At 32.1% G+C, this 20,513-nt stretch overlaps 1 protein-coding gene across 1 annotated transcript in view; it reads right to left on the bottom strand.

Moving 5' to 3' along the window:
- Positions 1 to 20,513, bottom strand: part of ROCK2 (Rho associated coiled-coil containing protein kinase 2) — a 120,489-nt gene that overhangs the window by 70,423 nt on the left and 29,553 nt on the right. Inside the window, exons 2-3 of the mRNA XM_072938206.1 lie at positions 5,146 to 5,227; positions 3,417 to 3,517 (exon numbers count right to left, since the gene is read on the bottom strand). Coding sequence (XP_072794307.1) covers positions 3,417 to 3,517; positions 5,146 to 5,227 — 183 coding nt within the window. The remainder of the gene's footprint in view (positions 1 to 3,416; positions 3,518 to 5,145; positions 5,228 to 20,513) is intronic.

Here is a 20,513-nt window from a genome sequence, read left to right as displayed (position 1 = left end):
TATGAAAAAAAAAGACAAAAAATATATTAAGGGTCAAAAAGAGTTAACAGTTTTATCTCAGCTGATGGAATTCTGGGTGATTTTTATTTACATTATATTTGTTTACTTGTATTTTCTACAGCTAATATGCAAGCATGCATACTATGGCCAAAAAGGTTAACTCACTGAAAAATTCATCCCAACGTACATATATACCGTTATGAGGTGAATCGTGTGTCCCCCTCACCCTCAATTAACATTTTGAAGCCTTAACCTCCAGTACCTCAGAATGTGACTCTATTCGGAGACAGGGACTTTAAAGACATGGTTAAGTTAAAAGGGGCTGTTAGGGTGCCCTAATCCACCAGGGACGTGCATGCACAGAGGGAAGATCATGTGAGGACACAGTGAGATGGCAGCATCTGTAAGCCAAGGAGAGGCCTCGGAAGAAACCAAACCTGCTCACATCTTGCTCTTGAACTTCTAGCCTCCAGAAATTTAAAAAAATTAATTTCTGTTGTTTAAGCATACAGTCTGTGATATTTTGTTATGGCAGCCCTAATGAATTTACATACATAAATACATATGAAAATTAGAACAAGACTTCTGATTATTTACTCAAAATTAAAACTCATTTAATGTCATAAATCCACAGAAACTGACAACAGTGACAACAGCTAATATTACGTGATACCTACAATATGCCAGGTCTATGATAAGTAGCACATATGTATAATCTAATATAGTCCTCAAAAAAATCTTATAAAGTAATTCTATTATTAGTGCCACTCCAAGATAAAGAAATTAAAGCTTTGATGACAGGAAATCTATATACCATAGAATGGAAGCAAAAGTAGTTGACATTGATTCTTTTTCCACAGTACCTGTGTACTTTATGCAAAAATCTCTATTAAAAGTTGAACATTATTACCTTAAATATAAAAACATGTTTCTTTAAGCCAATATGAAAATATGAGTCTAAAAGAAGCTTAACTGCTTTTCCAGGCTCTAATTCTGGCCTACAGTTTACTACTTTCGCACTATGTGTCAGGTGCTCTTCTAGGTATTTCCCATATATTAGCTCATTTCACACTTATAGCCACCTATGAATAATGAACTATTATTATCTTCATTTTACAATGAGGACACTGAGTCACAAAGAAGTTAGGTAGCTGAAAAGCCTAGTCTAGAGTACATGATCATAATTGTATTATACTGAATCATATTATGTCCATAAAAATGAGACCTGACAAAATATCCCAAAAGAGTAGAATCCAAAAACAATAGTAATATTAGATAGAATCATCCATTGTTGCAGACCTTTCATGACATAAAAACACAAATACACATCTCCTCTGCAAATAGGAGAGAAAGATAAAAGACAACAGGCTGAACATATTTTGTCCTCCTAGAATTACAGAACGTCAATCCTCAAGAAACGTCTTTCCTGATTGGAAAATCTACAAACAAATAAATTAAATGACTTGTCACTTCCCTGATTCACGACATTTTCATTATGTATTCCTTCTGTGTTTTGACTCCCACCGCAATCCCACTTCTTCATGTGGCCAACTACTTCACCTCAACTCAAATGTCACTTTCTCACAGCAAGATCTTTTCTAACTCCTCAGTCTGAAGCAGGCACATTCCCTCCATTATTCTCTCACAGCATCCAGATCTTTTCCTTCATAGCATTTATTGTAATCTGAAAATACTTTACTTATTTAAAATAAAATTCTTCACCTCCTCCACAAAAACTACCACTTTCAGCAAGATAGAGGCTACGCTCTTGTCCCTTTAGAGGCTAGCACAGCCCCTGGAACATAACAAATCCTGATTAAAATATTTCATTGACGGATGAATAAATGAAACATTTTATGTCTGACAATTAATTGTTAACATTTACTGATCATTTACTCTATTCCATGAACTGTTCCAAATACTTTCTATATATTGTCACATTTAATTCTTCCAGTAACCCTATGAGGTATAAATGCTATTGTCATTGTAATCTTCACTTTACAGAGAAGAAACTGAGGCACAGAGAGATGAAGAACCTTGTCTGAAGTCACAGCTAGTCATGAAAGAGCCAGAATTCAACTGTAAGTAGTCCAACTTTAGATCCTATACTATGGTATAGCTGCTGTGACATACCAAAGTCACTTTTACAATGAGACTTTTCTTTGTAGAAATTGATTGGTAGGTCGTCTGTGCTGTATTTTTAACTTTCAAAAGGAAAGACACATTTGCACCTATTGTAACACTTTCTTCAAATGACTAAAAAAACATAATCATAAAGATGTGCCAAACATGGAACATTCCCTACATATCTGCCTAACAAATTTATCTACCAAATAACAAATCAACTTTAAAAGGTTATGAAAGAAGCACTTGGACTTTTCCTTTTCAGTCTCATTCTTCTTTTTAAGAGTCCCTGCCTAAGGTAACAGAACCAAGAACTAAACCCAAAACAAACATATACAAGCTCCCTGGTCAGGTCATTAGATTAATGGAATGTTAAAATATTTTTCATTTTTAAAAACATATGACTTTGTTTCTTCATGTTTTACAGCCAAAATGAAATATGGGATGGAAAACTAACAACAAAAATAAAAGCTTCCTGTTTCTGTTTTCTTTTCCCTTCTTTAATATTGAATTTTAATGATCAAGTTAACCTAACATAGAACAATAACTACCCTGCCACAAAAACATGACAAGTCAAGGTCTGTCATATTTCCTTCCAAAAATACAACTTCAAATTCTAGTCTCTCTTCCACAATTACACCAAATCATAAGTATAAAGAAACAGTGTACCTGTTTCAAACACATGTAATAAGAATCTCTATATCAAACAGGCAATAATAATGATTAACACTCAGAGAACACTACAGAATTTGACTCCGTAGTATAACCAGAAGGACAAAAAAAGGGGTTTCATATTCAGGTGATGAAAATAGGAATATTATTATAGTTCTTCATATAATAATATCAATAAAATATTTGAAATATTTGCAAAATATTTCTAGTGCTATCACTTCAGCCTACAAAGGTAAATTTTATATTTACTTTCAGTTGCTAAAATGTCTTTTTTGGGTTTCTCATATATCTAAATAAATCCCCATTAATTAAGCAGAGATTTATTAATCTGAATATACTAAATAAAAACAAAATAGATGTAGGCAGATCATGTTTGATCTGGCCTTATTCTAAACCTCAGTGTTTCAGAGCTGGAGAAGACCAGGTGTTTAGAACACCACTGCCTTCTTTTACAGATGAAGACACTGAGGCTCTCATATGGAATAATCTGACCAAGCTCATAAAGCTAGTCTTCTGGCATGGTTGGGCACAGAAATTAGATCTACTCAAGGGTCACTGACAATGTTTCACAAAACCATGTCATCAAAAGAAAAATAAAAAGAACAAAAATTCTTTCTTACCAACTGGACTTCACCAAAAGCACCTCTTCCAATAACTTTTACAACATCGTAGTCTTCTGCCTTCATCTGTAGACCTCTGATCTTTTTCACAATTTTCTCATCTACAATAAAAAGATTGCCATTTGTAATATTAATCACCATTTTTATAAATAATATTTTGATCACTTGAAATCCTTATTTCAAGAAACTGGGCTTAGTTTTCAGGTAAATCTGTCAGTTTTTAAAGGTTGTTGTTTAAGTGGAATCTTAAAAAAAAGGACACAAATGAACTCATCTACAAAAAAGAAACAGAATCAAAGGCATAGAGAACAAACTTACGGTTACCAGGGGAAAGGGGGTGGGAAGGGATAAATTGGGAATTTGAAAACTGTACCTCCTGGGGAGTGATGGAAATGTTAGCTATCTTGATTGTGGTAGTGGTTTCATTGGTATGTACATCTAATAAAATTCATCAAATTGTACATTTGAAATATGTGTAGTTTACTGTAAGTAACCATACCACAATAAAGGTGTTTTAAAAAAAAGTTTGCTGTTTAAAAATCTAAGATACACATTAACTTTACATCAAAGAATGAAAACTCTATGGTTAATACACATAAACAAACACAACCTGCAAACAAAAAGTAGTAGTCAAGCTATTCTCTTTCTGACTCTGTTGCTTAACAAGTGAAATGACAGCTGAAACAGCGATGACCCAAGCAATCTTGGAGTGCACTCTAAATCTGGCAGAAACCGGCTATGAAATTACTTGCAAGCTTAATCTTCATAATGAATTTTGGAAACCTACTTCTTTGAAAAATAGTAATCACATATAGTAGATTTGGTAGCTACAGATAAGATTTTTAATCAGGAAAATAGCCCAGTCTCTGGCTAAATTAAAGAATTTACTGTGTTCACATAAAGTGTATATTAATTATTTTGAGAATTTCTTATTCTTAGAACTTCAACTTCATTTGCAACTTCACTGCAACATCAATACTGGCAAATATTAAGAGTTACTACATTTACGGCAATATTCTTATCACATTATCTTTCACTGACTAGACTGAAATGTCCACATTTATCCAAATATAAAGCTTTTAAATCTCCTGGGTAATGTAAAGTGAAGTTGTAGAGTTGTTAATATTAATTTAAAACTTCTCCCAAACAAAAACAAAGCATAAATACAGGACAGAAATAGACTCACAGACAGAGAATACAGACTTGTGGTTACCAGGGGGGTGGAGGGTGGGAAGGGACAGACTGGGATTTTAAAATTGTAGAACAGATAAACAAGATTACACTGTATAGCACAGGGAAATATACACAAAATGTTACGATAACTCACAGAGAAAAAATTGTGACAATGAGTGTGTATATGTCCATGAATGACTGAAAAATTGTGCTGAACACTGGAATTTGACACAACATTGTAAAATGATTATAAATCAATAAAAAATGTTAAAAAAAAAAAACTTCTCCTGGGACTGCCATAAATGACCTATCCTGAAATTGCCAAATAGTCTTAATTAATACAAAATCTTCAACTTTATCTATTTTACATAATTTAATTGGTTCTGCAGGTTTGCTTTGAAAATAAAGAATATTAAGTATTCAAATAAATAAAATGGCAAACTAAAAAAATACTTAAGTTTAATAAGTTACAAGTTTGTGGACTGTAATGACATTAAACATAAATCTCTTATCAAAAGTAGTTATGTGGCCAAATATTAAGTTTACATATACTTACATCTATTTAAGAAATTATCTATATTCTTGTTTTTCCTCAAAGCAGGAAAATCCAAATCAAGGACCAAGGAATTTAATCCATCCTGTATAACAAAACATAAAAAGAAGAGGGGAAAAGTTGTTATAATTTTCAAGCACTCAAGATTTACATTTTATCATGCTGTTCTCATTGAATAAATGTTCTGCCAGAGATATTAGGATTAATCCTTTCATGTTTTCCATTGTACTTTAAGCCAATAGAAAAATGTCATTTTTAAATATGTATCCACTATTATTTTTGCTAGTCAGATGTCTTTTCACTCTTCAAATGTCCAGTAAATTATAAATATTTTTAATCACAAAATTATGTATATTCCACTGATACCATTAATGCAGACACATTAAAACAATATTGATTTTCCTCAACTGAAAGAAAAAAATACATTAAAAAAGCAATACACAACTGTTGACATTGTTAAATTCACATTTTGATAACTCCCTGCAACCTTACCCCAACCCACAAGACCCCTCTCTAGGACAGCTAAACTGCTTTTCACACTAGCATTTGAGCATGCTAGGCTATTTTTAAGTACCAAAATACCAATATATCCTTACTGGTACAACTTTGGTATTTTAATAAATTTAAAATGCAAAATTTGAATCACTTATATTTTTAGATATATCCAGATTTACACTCTGTATTAAAATTTCAAATCAAAAAAGGTGCATTCATTTGGAAAGCCCTCTTCTGTAGTACCTCCATTAACCTCTACAAGAAGAAAAAATTTAAATTGACATGGCAGAAGCCTCTATTAACAAGAATAAGTATTCTCTTCTAGTTCAGAGACTTTCCCAAAAAAGTGGAATATGAATACTTGATACTGAAATGATAAATCTCCATCTACACATAACAAAGATAAAAGAAATCTTTCTTTGAAACAAAACTACATCTTGATATTAGCAAAAGGATTCTTGCTTACCCCACAGTCTCCCTAAAAGTTATCAGAGAGGCGGTTATGTAAAGATTAAATAAACAGGAAAAAATCTGGAAATAGTTTATCCCCCACCAGTGTACAAGTCAGAGAGCATTTTTAGCAGCTGGAATATCTGAGCAGCTGCTCAACTCAACAACACCATTTTGCTTTTTTTAAGCCGTTCTTTAAAGATCAAATACTATTTCATTTATGCATTTAGCTTTTTTGTAGTATTTGTTTTTGAATAATGCTAATACTTTAATTTACTAATAATTTACATTAGAAGATAATACAGAGGTAATCTATATTTATATAATTACATTTATACTTGAGGTTCTAAGTTTATAAATTTTTACATTTGAAATTTATTCTGTGTAGTAAACAAATTCTGAATTTTTAAAAGATATCAGTATTTTCAATATTTGAAACTGATACTGAGATTCAGTTGCTAGGTTAGCTCAAGACTTGACTGAAAGCCTCTGTCTATGAATATCCTCATTAAGTAGTTTCATATAAACCTTACACAGTTGAGATTTTTTTCAGTGTCTGTGATTCCAACTGTGATTCTTTTCTTAGAAAGTGATACTAAAACTGAGATAAAGAAATTTTTAAAAGAATAAACTTACATTAAAGAAAAGTCTACAACCACAACTTTATAGCAATGAAGAAAATTAACTTTTGTCCCTATTTCTGAGTAAATAGGTATAAGACACTTCCAAATGCACAGAAATGACAGGAGAACATTTAAAAGTCATAGACCCACTGAAAGGGAAAAAAAAACCCATCACCACCATAAAATATTCAAGAACGAGAAAGAAAAGCACCAAGCAATGAGAAGCAGCTAAGCTCACAAAGATCTACTGGATTTAGAGCAGAAAGCAGTAAGACCAATGACTGCGAATTAAAAAGACCTAAATGTGCTAATGAACCAAAACCAGACTGATTACTGGGAAAACAGCTGGAGTGAAAATTCCAGCTCCCCCCCAAAAAAAAACACTGGAAAAAAAATTATATTGCCCAAGTTTTATACGAAACTGCCTAACAAGGTAGGTCAGACACAGCTTTCAAAAATCTTAAACTAAGCCCCCAGAGCTTGGCCAGTTACCAGATCTCTTGCATCTCTAATAGTACTGGCTGAAAAGTACATGAATCATCTTCAATACTGGAATTGACATGGGCTTTCTGTATGTAAAAAGTTAGCATCAGAGGAAGGCAGAGAGAGTGATTTATCCTTCTGTCTCTCTAAATAAATAGGTACAAGACAACACCCAATTTTTCCCATTATAATTATTATGGTGGAAAAAAATATGTATATAATGTCTAAAGTGATAAGCAAAATGATGGAGACATCTTTTTAGGAATTTCAATTGTTAAATGTGGCACAAATTATCCTCCAGCTGAAAATTTCATAAAGTCATGAGTTGTCAGCATACGGGTGGTATTTAAAGCCATGAAACTGGATAAGATGACTAAAGGAATAAGTGCAAACAAATAAAAAAGGACCAAGGAGTCTTGGAAGACACCACTATTGAGAGACTGTGGAGAACTGGAGACTAAGAAGCACACAGTAAAGAAGGAAGAAAATCAAGACTGCTATAGTATCTTGGAAGCCAGGGAGAGAGTGATCCACAAAGTGATTATGACTGATAAGTAAATCAAGACAGAGGCTTTAGCAACGGAGAGGTCATCTGTGACTTTTATAAAAGCTATTTAGATTATAAATTTGTGATTTCCAAATCACTGTTCACCACTTTCTTAGTATTTGTTTTTCTATAATTACTGCACTTCTAAAAAAATAAAAGCTTCCTTTAAAATGTTACTGTGAGTCCACATTCACAGACCCTAAATAATACCTAGCATTCAACCTGACCATAAATTATGTGATACCTTATACTTCAAAGTCTATCTACCAAAAATTGTAACTAAATTATACAGGTCAATATGGTATTTATTATTCATTATAGGAACTTTTTGACTACTTTGTGCCATATGCTGTGCAAAGCATTATATATGATATATGCAGTCAACATTTTAATCCTCATAACAATGTATAAACTAGGTACTATTATTATACTCACATTTAGTAGGCACAGAAATTGAAGTTCAGAAAGGTTAAAAAACTTGCCCCAGCCAACACAGTTTATAAGTGACAGAATCAGAATTTTATATTTATACTTTATTACTCAACTTAAAGTTAATAAAGTTACTCCTTCAACAGAATACTGAAGAATATCCAGGTTTTAAAGTTAAGACAACAAAATAGGAAACATATTTCTGTGTATCTGCTGTACAGATAAGTGAACAGGAAGTGTTATTTAAATGAATTTGTAATACATTTCCTCCTTATGTTATTACAACTCCAAATACAAATACAAAACTAAAAATAGTGTATCCAAACAAATCCATCATTAGCAAATAAAGTAGAAGTTTTAAGCCATCCTAAAATGCACATAGAGAAACTTCAGAATTTTAAGTACACTCTATATTGTTTTTTATAGTATACTTTCTATTTCACCTAGAAAGTCTGTTATATTAATTAATCTGCTATCATTTATCAACAACAGTTGAATAAAATACTTAATGCTTATTTTACAATATAACTTTGAAAAATTAGTCTAAAAACTCTGACAGCCAAATTAAATTACAAACTAAATTTACTGTCACCTAACAGAAACAAACATTCAAAAGAAAAAAGGTTACCTAGGAAAATAAGAAATTTAAAGAGTATTGGGTGAAAGTTCTTGCACATATTTTGTGTCATATAGATCAACTTCATTATAATCTTGAGTCGCCAACTTGAAACACAAGAACAGTTTTCTTGTTTGCTTATATAAATCTTTAGCTATTTATAGCTATTGTATATAAAGCTCCCTACTGCCACAAAACAATATAGGTGGTACATTAATGAAGTAACAGATATCTAATCAAGTAACATTAATATTTAGAACACTTAAAGGAATATTATAACAAAAAGTTGCTTAAAACCTGAACTCTGAATTGTGAGGAAGGGGAACCTCCTTAAGAAGAATACAGTTTCCACTGATCTTACGCCTTTCTAAAGTCTCTGTGCATTTGAATAGGCTCCTGATTTCTTGTGCACTCATTTGTAAAATGGAGGTAACAGTCTATAAAATCATTCTGGTGAGCTGTTCTCTCTTATAAAATCAACTATTTAAACAGTAAGGCAAGGTGTGGAGCAGGGTGAAGTCCCTTCCTCCAGACCACAGGAGTGGTATTGTGATTTTTCCTTTTGCCTCAGGCTCCAAAATGGCTCAGGAAGGACAAGACAGGATCAACATTACTTGTTTTCCCTTTTTGCCTCACACACCAACATGGTTCAGCACAGTAAATCTTCCAGATTCTGCCTTTACCTAAATTTTTCATTTTCATATTTTGTTGACCATGGATTTCTGCAATTTTTAAAGAACTATGATAAAATATTATTTATCTTCATTATGGTGATTTTTGGCACCCCCACCAGGCACCCCCCTTAAGTTTTGTGCCCAAAGCAAGTGCCTCACTGGCCTCACCCTAGACCCCATCCTGGCCCAAGAGACTGAAATCTCTACAATTAGACAATATTAACTATAGTGCATTTTAATGTTAAAACAATGGGAAAGGAATCACATTGTTGATTTGATCAAAGTTTTAGAAGGATAACTAGTCAAAGAATTAAGTGTAAAGTTAGGAACAGTACTAATGGTGATAATGCTGGTAAAATGATAGTAATAAAGCAGCTGCTATCTACAGAGTGCATGGGTACCAGACACTATGCCAAACATTTAATGTAACATCATGTCACTTAATTCACTTGATTTTCCAAGCAGATGTTATTATCATTTTTCTATTGAAGAAATTAAGCTTGGAGAACTTAAAAAATTTTCCAGAATTACACAGCTAATAGAAGGGTCTGAATTGGGCCCAATGCTAGCTCAAGTAATTATTAGTATTTCAAGCATTTTAAGGTTCTAAATTTTTTCTTCTAAAAATATTGTCAATGAGAAGATATGTATCAAAGTACTCTTCATAATGTAGTATATGGTTCAGAAACAAATGAATAAAATTAAGTTCAATTATATTTGTATTATTGGACTTTGGTTTATAAACTAACGATTATATTTTGTCCTTTAAAAACAGTTTTCCTCCTCAAGGAATATAGTATTTCACTACTCCATCAAATAAAGAGTAAAACATTTTAAAATCTTTATGACATCGCTGTGCTCAGGCATTTTCATATACTTTATCTAATATACTGTCTACTTAATGAGAGAGGAAGTATGAGATAAAAATTAGTTAAAAACTCCTCCTTAAGCTTGCTATATTTTGACGAAGGTTTTCTATTATAGATACTTATCTTCCAAACACTCTTAAATCCTTAAATCCTTATTTGTGTTTGAAGTGCTGGGAGGGAATGAGTAATGTGGAACTATACAACCTTATACTCTGTATCCCATCTTCCAAGTAAAGTATGTTTCTACTAAAACCAATTCAGCAATTTTTAAGGAGATGTGCACAACTGCACTGCTAGGTGAATCTGAGATGGAATTTAAGGAATTTCAAACACAAACCTATCCTTCCCTATTTTTAGATATGTCACTATTATGTCAGTATAGTTCTTATTGATATTTTTTAAACCTATGGAGATTTAAACATTTCATTTCATATCCCACATAAAAACAATCACTGAAAATATTCCAAGAATACATCATCATACTTACAGACATAATATCCTCAGTTTTCTAGTCAAACAGTAATCAAATCTAAACAATGAACTTGTTCAGGAAAATCAAAGGGCAAACATGTATACCCACAAATCACATTATGAGATCAACATTCACTAAGCACCTACATTGTGCCAGAGACAACAGAATCACTTTCTCATTTAATTCTCATAAAAATCCCCACTGGAAAAGAAATGGAGGAAATGCAGAAGTGTTTTTGGACAGAGCCATTTAGGTATATAACAAAAGCAGAAGCTGTAACCAGAAGCAGCTCCTTCTGCTACTCATACAACTACCACTAGAAACAGCGAAGAACATTTCAGCAAAAAGAAAAAGTTGTTGTTGGTTTTTTTTTTAAAGCATGTGCTCTTTTCTTCTTCTAACTGTATATGTAACTGTACAGACTCAATGGCCCACCTACTTTTAATGAAAAAACAAAATATTCTTCTCAACAGAACTACAGAAGCAAGGTGTACCTCATCCTTACCTAGGAAGCAATATTTCTTCTACACATCTGAGGGAATGTTTAGTAACATTTTTTAAAATTAGAAAACATTTAAAACCTTTTAAATCAAATATCTGCCCCATCTCCCTTTTGTCCACTGTATGTGCACCCCCTACAAATAAAAGTGAGCAAGTCTTGGTAAGGGAATCTGTTGTACTATATTTCAGTCTGTTTTACATTTTGGTAATCTATAAATTATTTGGCAGAGAAAAGGTTCCTAAACAATTTGAAAACTAATAGTTTTGGCAAATCTAGTTTCTAAAGGCTGATTACCAACTACCATTTCATAATAACTCTTCAGCTTATTGCTCAATTTCTGGCAATAACAGTACTTCAAGTAAGAGTAAGAACTTCTTGTCAATTAATTTAGAGACACATTAGTATCAGTGGTTTAAAAGAAAATTACTTAAAAACACTGAAAATAATAAAATCACCCTGAACTGGAACTCACAAATAGCCATCATTTCTTCCACATTCAAAGAGAGAAGGTAACAAAACAAACACATATCTGAACTTTATTCTGAGAATCATCTTCTATGACAGATAACTCTCATCTGCTTCTACCCTGGGATCCAGTATCCTACTTCCAAGTATCCACCAAATAGCCAGCAGACCTCAAAAATCTCCCAAGTTGAGTAAATGTACTCAATGGTAATGCATAAAATAATCCACTGAGGTACAAGAAGAAAATATTATAATAATACACATTTAACTTAAAAAAAATTTTTAGTTTAACATATTTTCAGCAACAATTCACTGCTATTAGCTTTCACAGAATTGTGACATACTACAGCTTACACGTAAAGATTTTTAAAAATTTACTAATAGAAAGATTACCAAGCAGATCAAAAACATTCCTTTTTGGAGTACAGACATATGCCAAAGTTTACCAAATTATACAATTTAATCATGTACAATTTATTGTATGTCAATTATACTTCAATAAAGCTATTTTTAAAGTGAATGTAATATATATAACCATAGATTTAAGACAATACCAAAATGCAAGCAATACAAAGAAAACAGCATTGTTAACGTTTCACCTACTCCTTATATAAGTTCTTATTGCCCAAATTATGAGACTAAAAACAATGACAAGCTAATCACATTACCTCCCAACTAAAAATTACCTGAAGCCTTCTGAAACATGGAATTATATCCATAATCATTAATGATGTATAATATATTCTGCTATAACCTGACTTTCTATAACACAAATTATCTCATATGCAACTGGAAAATAAGGGAATAATTCAAATACTAAGTAAAATATATTATTTTTTCCAACTTGTTAGTGTTTTTAAATGATGGGCAAGCTTTCTCAAATTAAAGAGCAAGCCTTAGCAACACAGGATGACATTAAGAAAAAAGCCAAAAATTATGCAGAAATGCCTTATCATGCAGAAATGCCTTACTAAAGTACAAACAGTAGCTTCAAACACCCCTACACTGTTCATGACATGAAGCTATCTAGTAAGGTTACAAGTGCAGATGAAAAAGCTAAGAAGGTATTTCTCCTTTGTTTAAAAAAAAGGTGAAGGTCTTCATGGGCCTAAATCTCGAAGAAAAAAGCTCAAGCCTCAGAGTTTAAGGTTGCAGACATTCAAAAGTCTATGATGCTGGGTACAAATGCCAATAGAGATTTAACCAGGTTGATATTTTTATTTGAATTACTGTTTTTGTTAATGTTCTGGTTAGAATTTGTATTATAAGTTTTGCAGTCTGCTTATGAAAACAAGTATCTATAATTATTTGCATAATATTTAATGCCTGTGTTCTACCCAGCACTTTACCAATTTTCATTAATTTAATGATAAATGTCTGAAAGCCTCTTTCCTGTTTCAGTTTTTTATTTTGTTTCTTTAACATCAAAAACAGATTTTTTTGTTTTGTTTTGTTTTGAATTCAGATACCACTGGGAAACACTGGATTTTTCAAATGGCTGAAATATACAAAAAATATGATTTAAAAAAACTAAAGTGTATTTTCTCGAGTATCTTTAGAAGGCACATAGAAAATATAATTGAAAAGTTGAAGTAATAAGTAACAAGATAAATTGTACCATAAGAAAGGTTTACTGTACAATTGGAAGAAAAGTACACACTTTTTCTAACCTGATTAGTTAAAATACGGATGGATACTGCAACAGTGAAGAAATAACTGAAGAAAATATACTGTATTCTCAACAGTAATTTACTTCCTTAATGAAAACTATATTTTAAGGAAAACCTTTGTAACAGTAACCACTGATAGAGCTGATACTTTAACTGAAATACAAAACTGCCTCTGGAACTACACTACGTATAGTACTATATATGAAATTCATTCACTGCATCATTCACAGAATAGCTTTTACAATGAAGAAATTTAATCCTTAAGAGGACGAAGTGCTATGTCATCTACACTGTTAAAATTTATAAAAATAGGATTGTTAAAAGTGTAACAGAATTTTCTGTTCTTTGTAATGAGATGAAGAATGTCCATAAAAAAACTTAATTTCACATGAAAGTTTTCTAGCTATTTTGTCACAATGAACTTTTAAAAGTCATCGAACTTACAGATGAATTACTATTTTTCTCCTATAAAAAGGTAAATGCTCCAAATTTGTTGAGCTTGCCTATGATAACAAGTACTTATTAACAATATGCTGGCAGATATTTGGGGAGAAAATTAATAGAATTTTTCTTAATTAAGTAAAAGTAATATTTTAACAATTAATGAGAAAAGTGAAGAAAAGTTTTCTTTTTGGAAGAAATTCCTGCTGTGGAAAAAGTATTTTAAAAGGGGATGTGTCTGGAAATGTTTCCATCCATATGTGAATTTTAACAGATAACAACATGCTTTGCCTATTAAAATTGCTTTTTAACGTTCATATCCATGTTTTAAAAACTATAATTTTCTGACCCAGTTAAAGATGTTCAGTGAGTTTTAAACTCATGTGTTAAAACATAAAAATACAATTATTTCTGATTTGGCCATCAAGGAAAACTAACTGAATCTCAGTAACTACACAAAAATGGTGTATAACTGGTGGTCAGAATGGGAAAATGAGCACTGTGATTTAGTAACTGCAGCCACTGATACATTTATTGTGCTTCTTCCACTTGTATCCATACATTTTTGTGAAATTTAAAAAAAAAAAGAAAGAAAGAAAGAAAAATATCCTGTAATAGACCTTAAAACCCAGTAGCAAAATACACTGAACTTCGAACCTGATCTTCAATTCACTGTGACAACATTAAGCCAAAATTTTTGGAAAGCAATTCAGCATATTTAGTGAGAAAATTTTTCTATCATTATAAAATTATCTCAAAAAATATTGTTTATAGATTCAGTTTATACTTTTGAACTCCTATTTTATGTGTATTATATAATGTACATAATATTTTAATATAGTGGCACATGTATACAAATTATAAGTAATGACACATCTATTTCAAGATATTTCAAAACTCTATTATTGATGAAATACAAGATTAGAAGTTTGGAGATCAAATTCCTTAAACTAAGGGATTTTTTTTATTATCCTTAAAGGTAAACATTTTTTATTTTTTATAATCCAAGTAAACTAGTGTAAATAAATATTTAGCCAGCATCTTAATATCAACATTTCCAAAACAATTCATATTTTCTCATTCAAATCTTACCTAGTCTATATCTAATAAGCAGTGCCATCTTATGTAAGTCAGATTCAGAAATCCTTCTCATTGTTCTTTATATCAAGTCATCCCCTCTGTACTGCAGATACTTCCCCTAAGGTCTTGCAGCAGCTCCCTTTTCCATTCCATTCCCTATCATGTTTTGCTCAGATTCTCATTATTTCTTACCTACTAACTAGTTTCCCTGCCTTTAATCACTCTCTGCTCCAGCCCATCTCCAGTCTACTAATGACTAGTCAATCTTCTTGACATTTAAATCTGTATGTTTCCTTAAAATTATTCAACAGCCCACAAATGCTTAGAGAATAAAGTTTAAAATCCTTAACCAGCAATCAAAATTCTTTGTAGAAGGCCCTATCAACCTTCTCCAATCTTATTTCCCACTATTCTACTGCTCTTCATTCATATTTGCTCTAGATTTGTACTACCCCATATAGAAGCCACTGGCTACATGGGGCCACTGAGCACTTGAAACGTGCTAGCCCAAAATGAGATATGCTGTAAATGCAAATACACATTACATTTCAAAGATTTAGTGCCAAAATAAGAATGTAAACTATCTCATTAATAATTTTTAATATTGACTATATGTTAAAATAATATTTTGGTTATATTAAATTAAATATATTATTAAAATTAATTTCAGCTTTCTGTTTTTAAAAATACAGCTACTAGAAAAATTTAGATTTTATATTTGGCTCACATTATATCTAGCTGATAGAACTGTCTAGACCAACAAAACTTTAACCTTTCACACTGATTTTTCTACCTTCATAACTTCGCTCACATCAGTCTTTCATATCACAGAACATTCAACACTTGCTCATCATTTGTCGAGGTGTAACCATGTACCGTGACTAAGTGCTAAACTAAGAAAATGTTCTTCATGATTATCTCTACTTACCAAATATTATCTCTGCTTCAAGACCAGCTCAAATGCAACTTATTTCCATGAAACCTTCCTTGACACTCCAGGATAAAAATTTCCCATCTTCTGAACTTTGACATACTACATGTTCTTCAAGGAAAATGTCACTTTCTACTTATACTAGTTATTTCTGTACAAAATGTATCACATCTATTAGCTATAAATCCCTTAAGTGCAGAATTCTTCTAATTTAATTTGATTTTTCTAATGTTTCTGCCATAATACCTTACACAGAGTCTGTTCTCAAATATTAAATCAGATACCAACAAAAAGACTGGTGATACAATCATCTAAAATAGAAGTAAGTTACACTTACTAAAGTAAGAAAGCAGGTATTTATGCTAGTATTATTTACATAGATATGCAATTCAAGCATTATCTTGAACTTTTATGACCATCCCTTTCACCTTGTTGCTCTAGCTAAAACCTTATTTTTCCCCTTGATGATACTACATCTTACATTACAACCCTCTCAAATGGTGGAAACTGAAGGTGGGATAGGCATTTCTTTGCTCCTAGTAGTCACTCTTAGACCACTCTTTGTCCTTCCTTCCCGCAAACCCTGAGCTTTGAAACACACCATCGGCCATCTACCACCCCTTTTAATGACCGGCCCTCCACCCCCAACCATCACTAACCCTCAGTCTCTAAAGATTTTCTTTTCTTGCTCACAGTCACGCTCTCAAGCACTAATCCTGTCATAGTTCTTGGGATGTCATTATACTCTCAGATATCCTCCTAAACCCTTAGTAGTCACTCCTGTGGTTTCCTTAAACTTATTGTTACCAATAATTATAACACCTTCATAACCTCAATTTTAAATATCCTGCTCATTGACTACCACCTATCTTTCCAGCTCACTCTAATATTTCAACTCCAACAATCTTTTGACTCAACAAGGACCTTGAATCCAGATCCTATCATTTTCTACTGTCCTTCATCCTCCCCACCACTATGTTTACTCTTTATTTAATTTAAATTCTAGTCAACCATCATAATCACTGCCCTGTGCTTACCCTCATGCTCCTCTCACTTAAGCATACTCTCATGGAAAAACTACATCACTGGTTAAATCCAACTCTCTCTCTACTCAGTACTTACTTGCACCCCCAGAGCTAAACTTGACTTAGGCCTCTTCTCTTTTAAATCCACTCACTCCATAGGAGATTTCATCTTGTAGGCTATCTTTAAGTACTAATGGCTTTCAAATTCATTATCTCTATTCAAGATGCCTAAAATCCTAAATTCCACACGCATTATCTCCACTTGCCTATTTGATATGCAGCTAATCTGAGTGTCTAATAAATACTTCAGTAACAATTTCCAAAACTGTGTCTTACCCTTTTACAGATGAGCATGTAGCACCTTGTGCCAAAAGCAAGGAGGTGCACAGGTGATAAAATTACACAGAACTATACATATGCACTGTAACAATGCCAATATCCAAATTTTGATTATGTTCTATAGTTATGAAAGGTATCAACATTGGAGGAAATTGGGTGAAGGGTACACTGGACCATTCTGTATTATTTTTGCAACTTCCTGTGTATTTATAATTATTTCAAGATAAAAGTTTTTTTTTAAAAAAGTACATAGAGATTGATGGGAACATGTCAAATAAAACATACAAGCCAGCTTGAAAGGGCTCCCAGTGGTAAATCTGGGACAATTTGAGTTCAATGATAAACAACACTAATGGGGTATAACCCACTGAATGAAATAGGAATTCCTGATATAAATAAATTGATATTAATTAATTAATTATCTTTCCTACAGTAAAATGTCAACTAAAGAATATAAAAGGAATACTTGAATTAGTATATCACCATTTGGCAACCACCATGGTAAAAATTAATTCAGGTGAAAAACATTAATGAATGCTAAAACTAGTGGATTAAAGTGGGAATAGAAACATGATTTTACATAGTCTCAAAATACCTCCCCATGAAATACTTACTAATTACAAAGCGGAGGAGGTAACTAGAAACTTGACAGACATCATCTTTAATCAAATGATCAAAGTTAACACTACCTAATGGGATAAACTATATGCCACCAAAAAGGATTCATTAAGAAGAAAACAACATCACTTCTGTGAAACTGCAGCCAAAAATACATATCTTGGGTCCAGTCATCAGGAAACATTAGAGAAACCAAATTGAGGGATATTCCACAAAATGAGTGGCTTGTAATCTTCAATATGTGAACAGCATGAAAATCAAGAAAGACTGAGGAGCTGTTCCAAATTGAAGGAGATTAAAGAAACATGAAAGCTAGAATCAATGCATGATCCTGGATTAGATCCTTTTCGTCTCAGAACATTATGTGGGCAATTAACAAAACCAGAATGAGGTCACTAAGCAAAATGTATGCAGACATTTTCTGAACTTTTCTATAGTTTTAAATCGTTTCCAAATAGTACCTTAGAAAAAAAAAATCACACCAAGGCATGTTTCTGATTCATGGCCTTTAGATTTGCTATTTCCTTCTGTCTGGAATGCGCACATCCATGTCTGTGCACGGCTAGCTCTCCTACTTCTACCAAGTCTTTACTTAAAAGTCACCTTTTCAGGGAGATCTTACTATCAAAATTGTCAATACTCTATTTATTCATATCTTCCTCCTTGTTTTACTTTTTCCTCCTTACCATAAATCAGTATCTTACCTACAATTAACTTAATTATTATTACTATCTGGCTCCTTATTAAAATGTAAACTGATGGCAGGGAATTTTTATCTATTTTGTTCACTGTTACATTCTCAAGGCCTAATTCAGGCCTAAATCAGGCCTAAACCAAGGCTTGACATGTGGTATTTGCTAAATAAATATTTATTAAGTGACCGAACATACACAAGTCCTTGGAACACAAACAACTTAATATACAATTACAAAATAAGCTCAGTTTCTCAGTCACAGCAAGGGAATACTAAAATAGGTAAAAAGAACTCCACTGTTAATTTGATAGTTCTGGGATATCATTTCAACAAGTATGTCTGTAGCATAAATGAATGAGATAATGTCCCTGCTCTAAGGAGCTTAGTGAGTAAACCTATTTCCATCAGAAAGCAAAGTGGTACTATGGCAGCCAGCTAAAACAGTAAGAAAATATCTACCAACAGCATGCAGAACGTACAGTATAAACAATACAAAGGCAGACAGACAAGAATTAACTGTACCAGACTTGACTGAAAAATAGATATATAGAGAAATCAAATTTTCTCTGTGGAAAAATGACAGCAAACTCATATTTAAATTAAGTCAATGGTATAAACCAAGAGACATTCCTAGAGGCCTCTGATATTTATTACTACATTTCCTTGAAAAACTACCAAGACCATAATTAAGCTAACCACAATGATCTCAATTAGTTTAAAGTATTATAAAACATACTGAATCATTTGTACTTAGGAAAAAAGTGAAATTCAAAAATCTGCAGAATGATCTTATGGTTTCTATGTATAAAGTGGTTAAGTTGGTAGCATCTTATTTTATAAATTGTTTTTCTCCTGTGCCACCAGGTAATACATTTGACCTTGCTTTCTTGAATAATCATTACCATAATGACAGACAATATTATCTTAAAGAAACTTCTAAATAACAAACATACCTGATCCTAATCCAATACTTCTAAAAATGAAACACATACACACACAAAAACTATATTCATGTGCATGTGTACATATATATTAATAAACATGGTTTGATAATCATTAATTGAGCTACATACATGACCCCCATCCATCGTACAACCTAACAGTGAATGAAATCCAAATGTATTAAATCCAATTCTAATTTTCAACAGAAATAGCATTACAAATTAGGGTTCTTTACCCAGAAACCTTATTTCAGTCCCTCTATTCATCAACTGCCAAAAAATAATAACAAAAAATAAAAAAAAACACAAATATGTAGTTTAATATTCCTAAGTGTGAAACCAATCATTTAATATAAAAGCCATGTCAACATTTTTTCTTTGAGGGATTTTATGAATGCTCTGAACTAACAATGTAAAATAAAAGTCAAACTAAAATGGCTAAAGATACTTTCTTTTCCTGGTAAATTTCCCTGTAACAAGTATTAGCATATTTTATTTCTCCTTCCATTTTAGTCCATGTTATGGTATTCTGATCCCAAAATGTGGTGAATTTTTTTAAGGGAAGTAGCTTAACAATATTTGTGTTACCTAGTATGACTACTGACTGTACCCTTCAGGAAATTCTAAACATGAGTTTGGCCATTACTGTAAAGTCTTTCTTACAATAAGAAAAAAAATTTCTTTAAGGTTAAAGTTGGAGTTGGTATCAAAAGTCAAGCAAACTGTAAATGGGAAGGAGATTCCTGTACTTACAGTGCTTAGTCATGTGGTTCAGACTTCATAATTGCCAACAAAATATATGCAACACTGAGAGAATTCTTAGGGCACACAAGTCACTGCCTCTTAGATAAAGTCTCAATTTAAAAGGCAAATAACCAAATCATATAAAGGCCATAATATTGCAAAAATAATTACCACAAAATATTCCATTCTGTAATTATTCTTGAGAATACAAAACAATGTTTTATATCCTAGCATATTCAACATTACAACTTAATATAAATCCA

Source organism: Vicugna pacos, chromosome 15, assembly GCF_048564905.1.
Source record: "Vicugna pacos chromosome 15, VicPac4, whole genome shotgun sequence".
NCBI lineage: Eukaryota > Metazoa > Chordata > Mammalia > Artiodactyla > Camelidae > Vicugna > Vicugna pacos.
The sequence above is the reverse complement of the archived record's forward strand: the minus strand, read 5'-3'. Positions and strand labels throughout refer to the sequence as shown.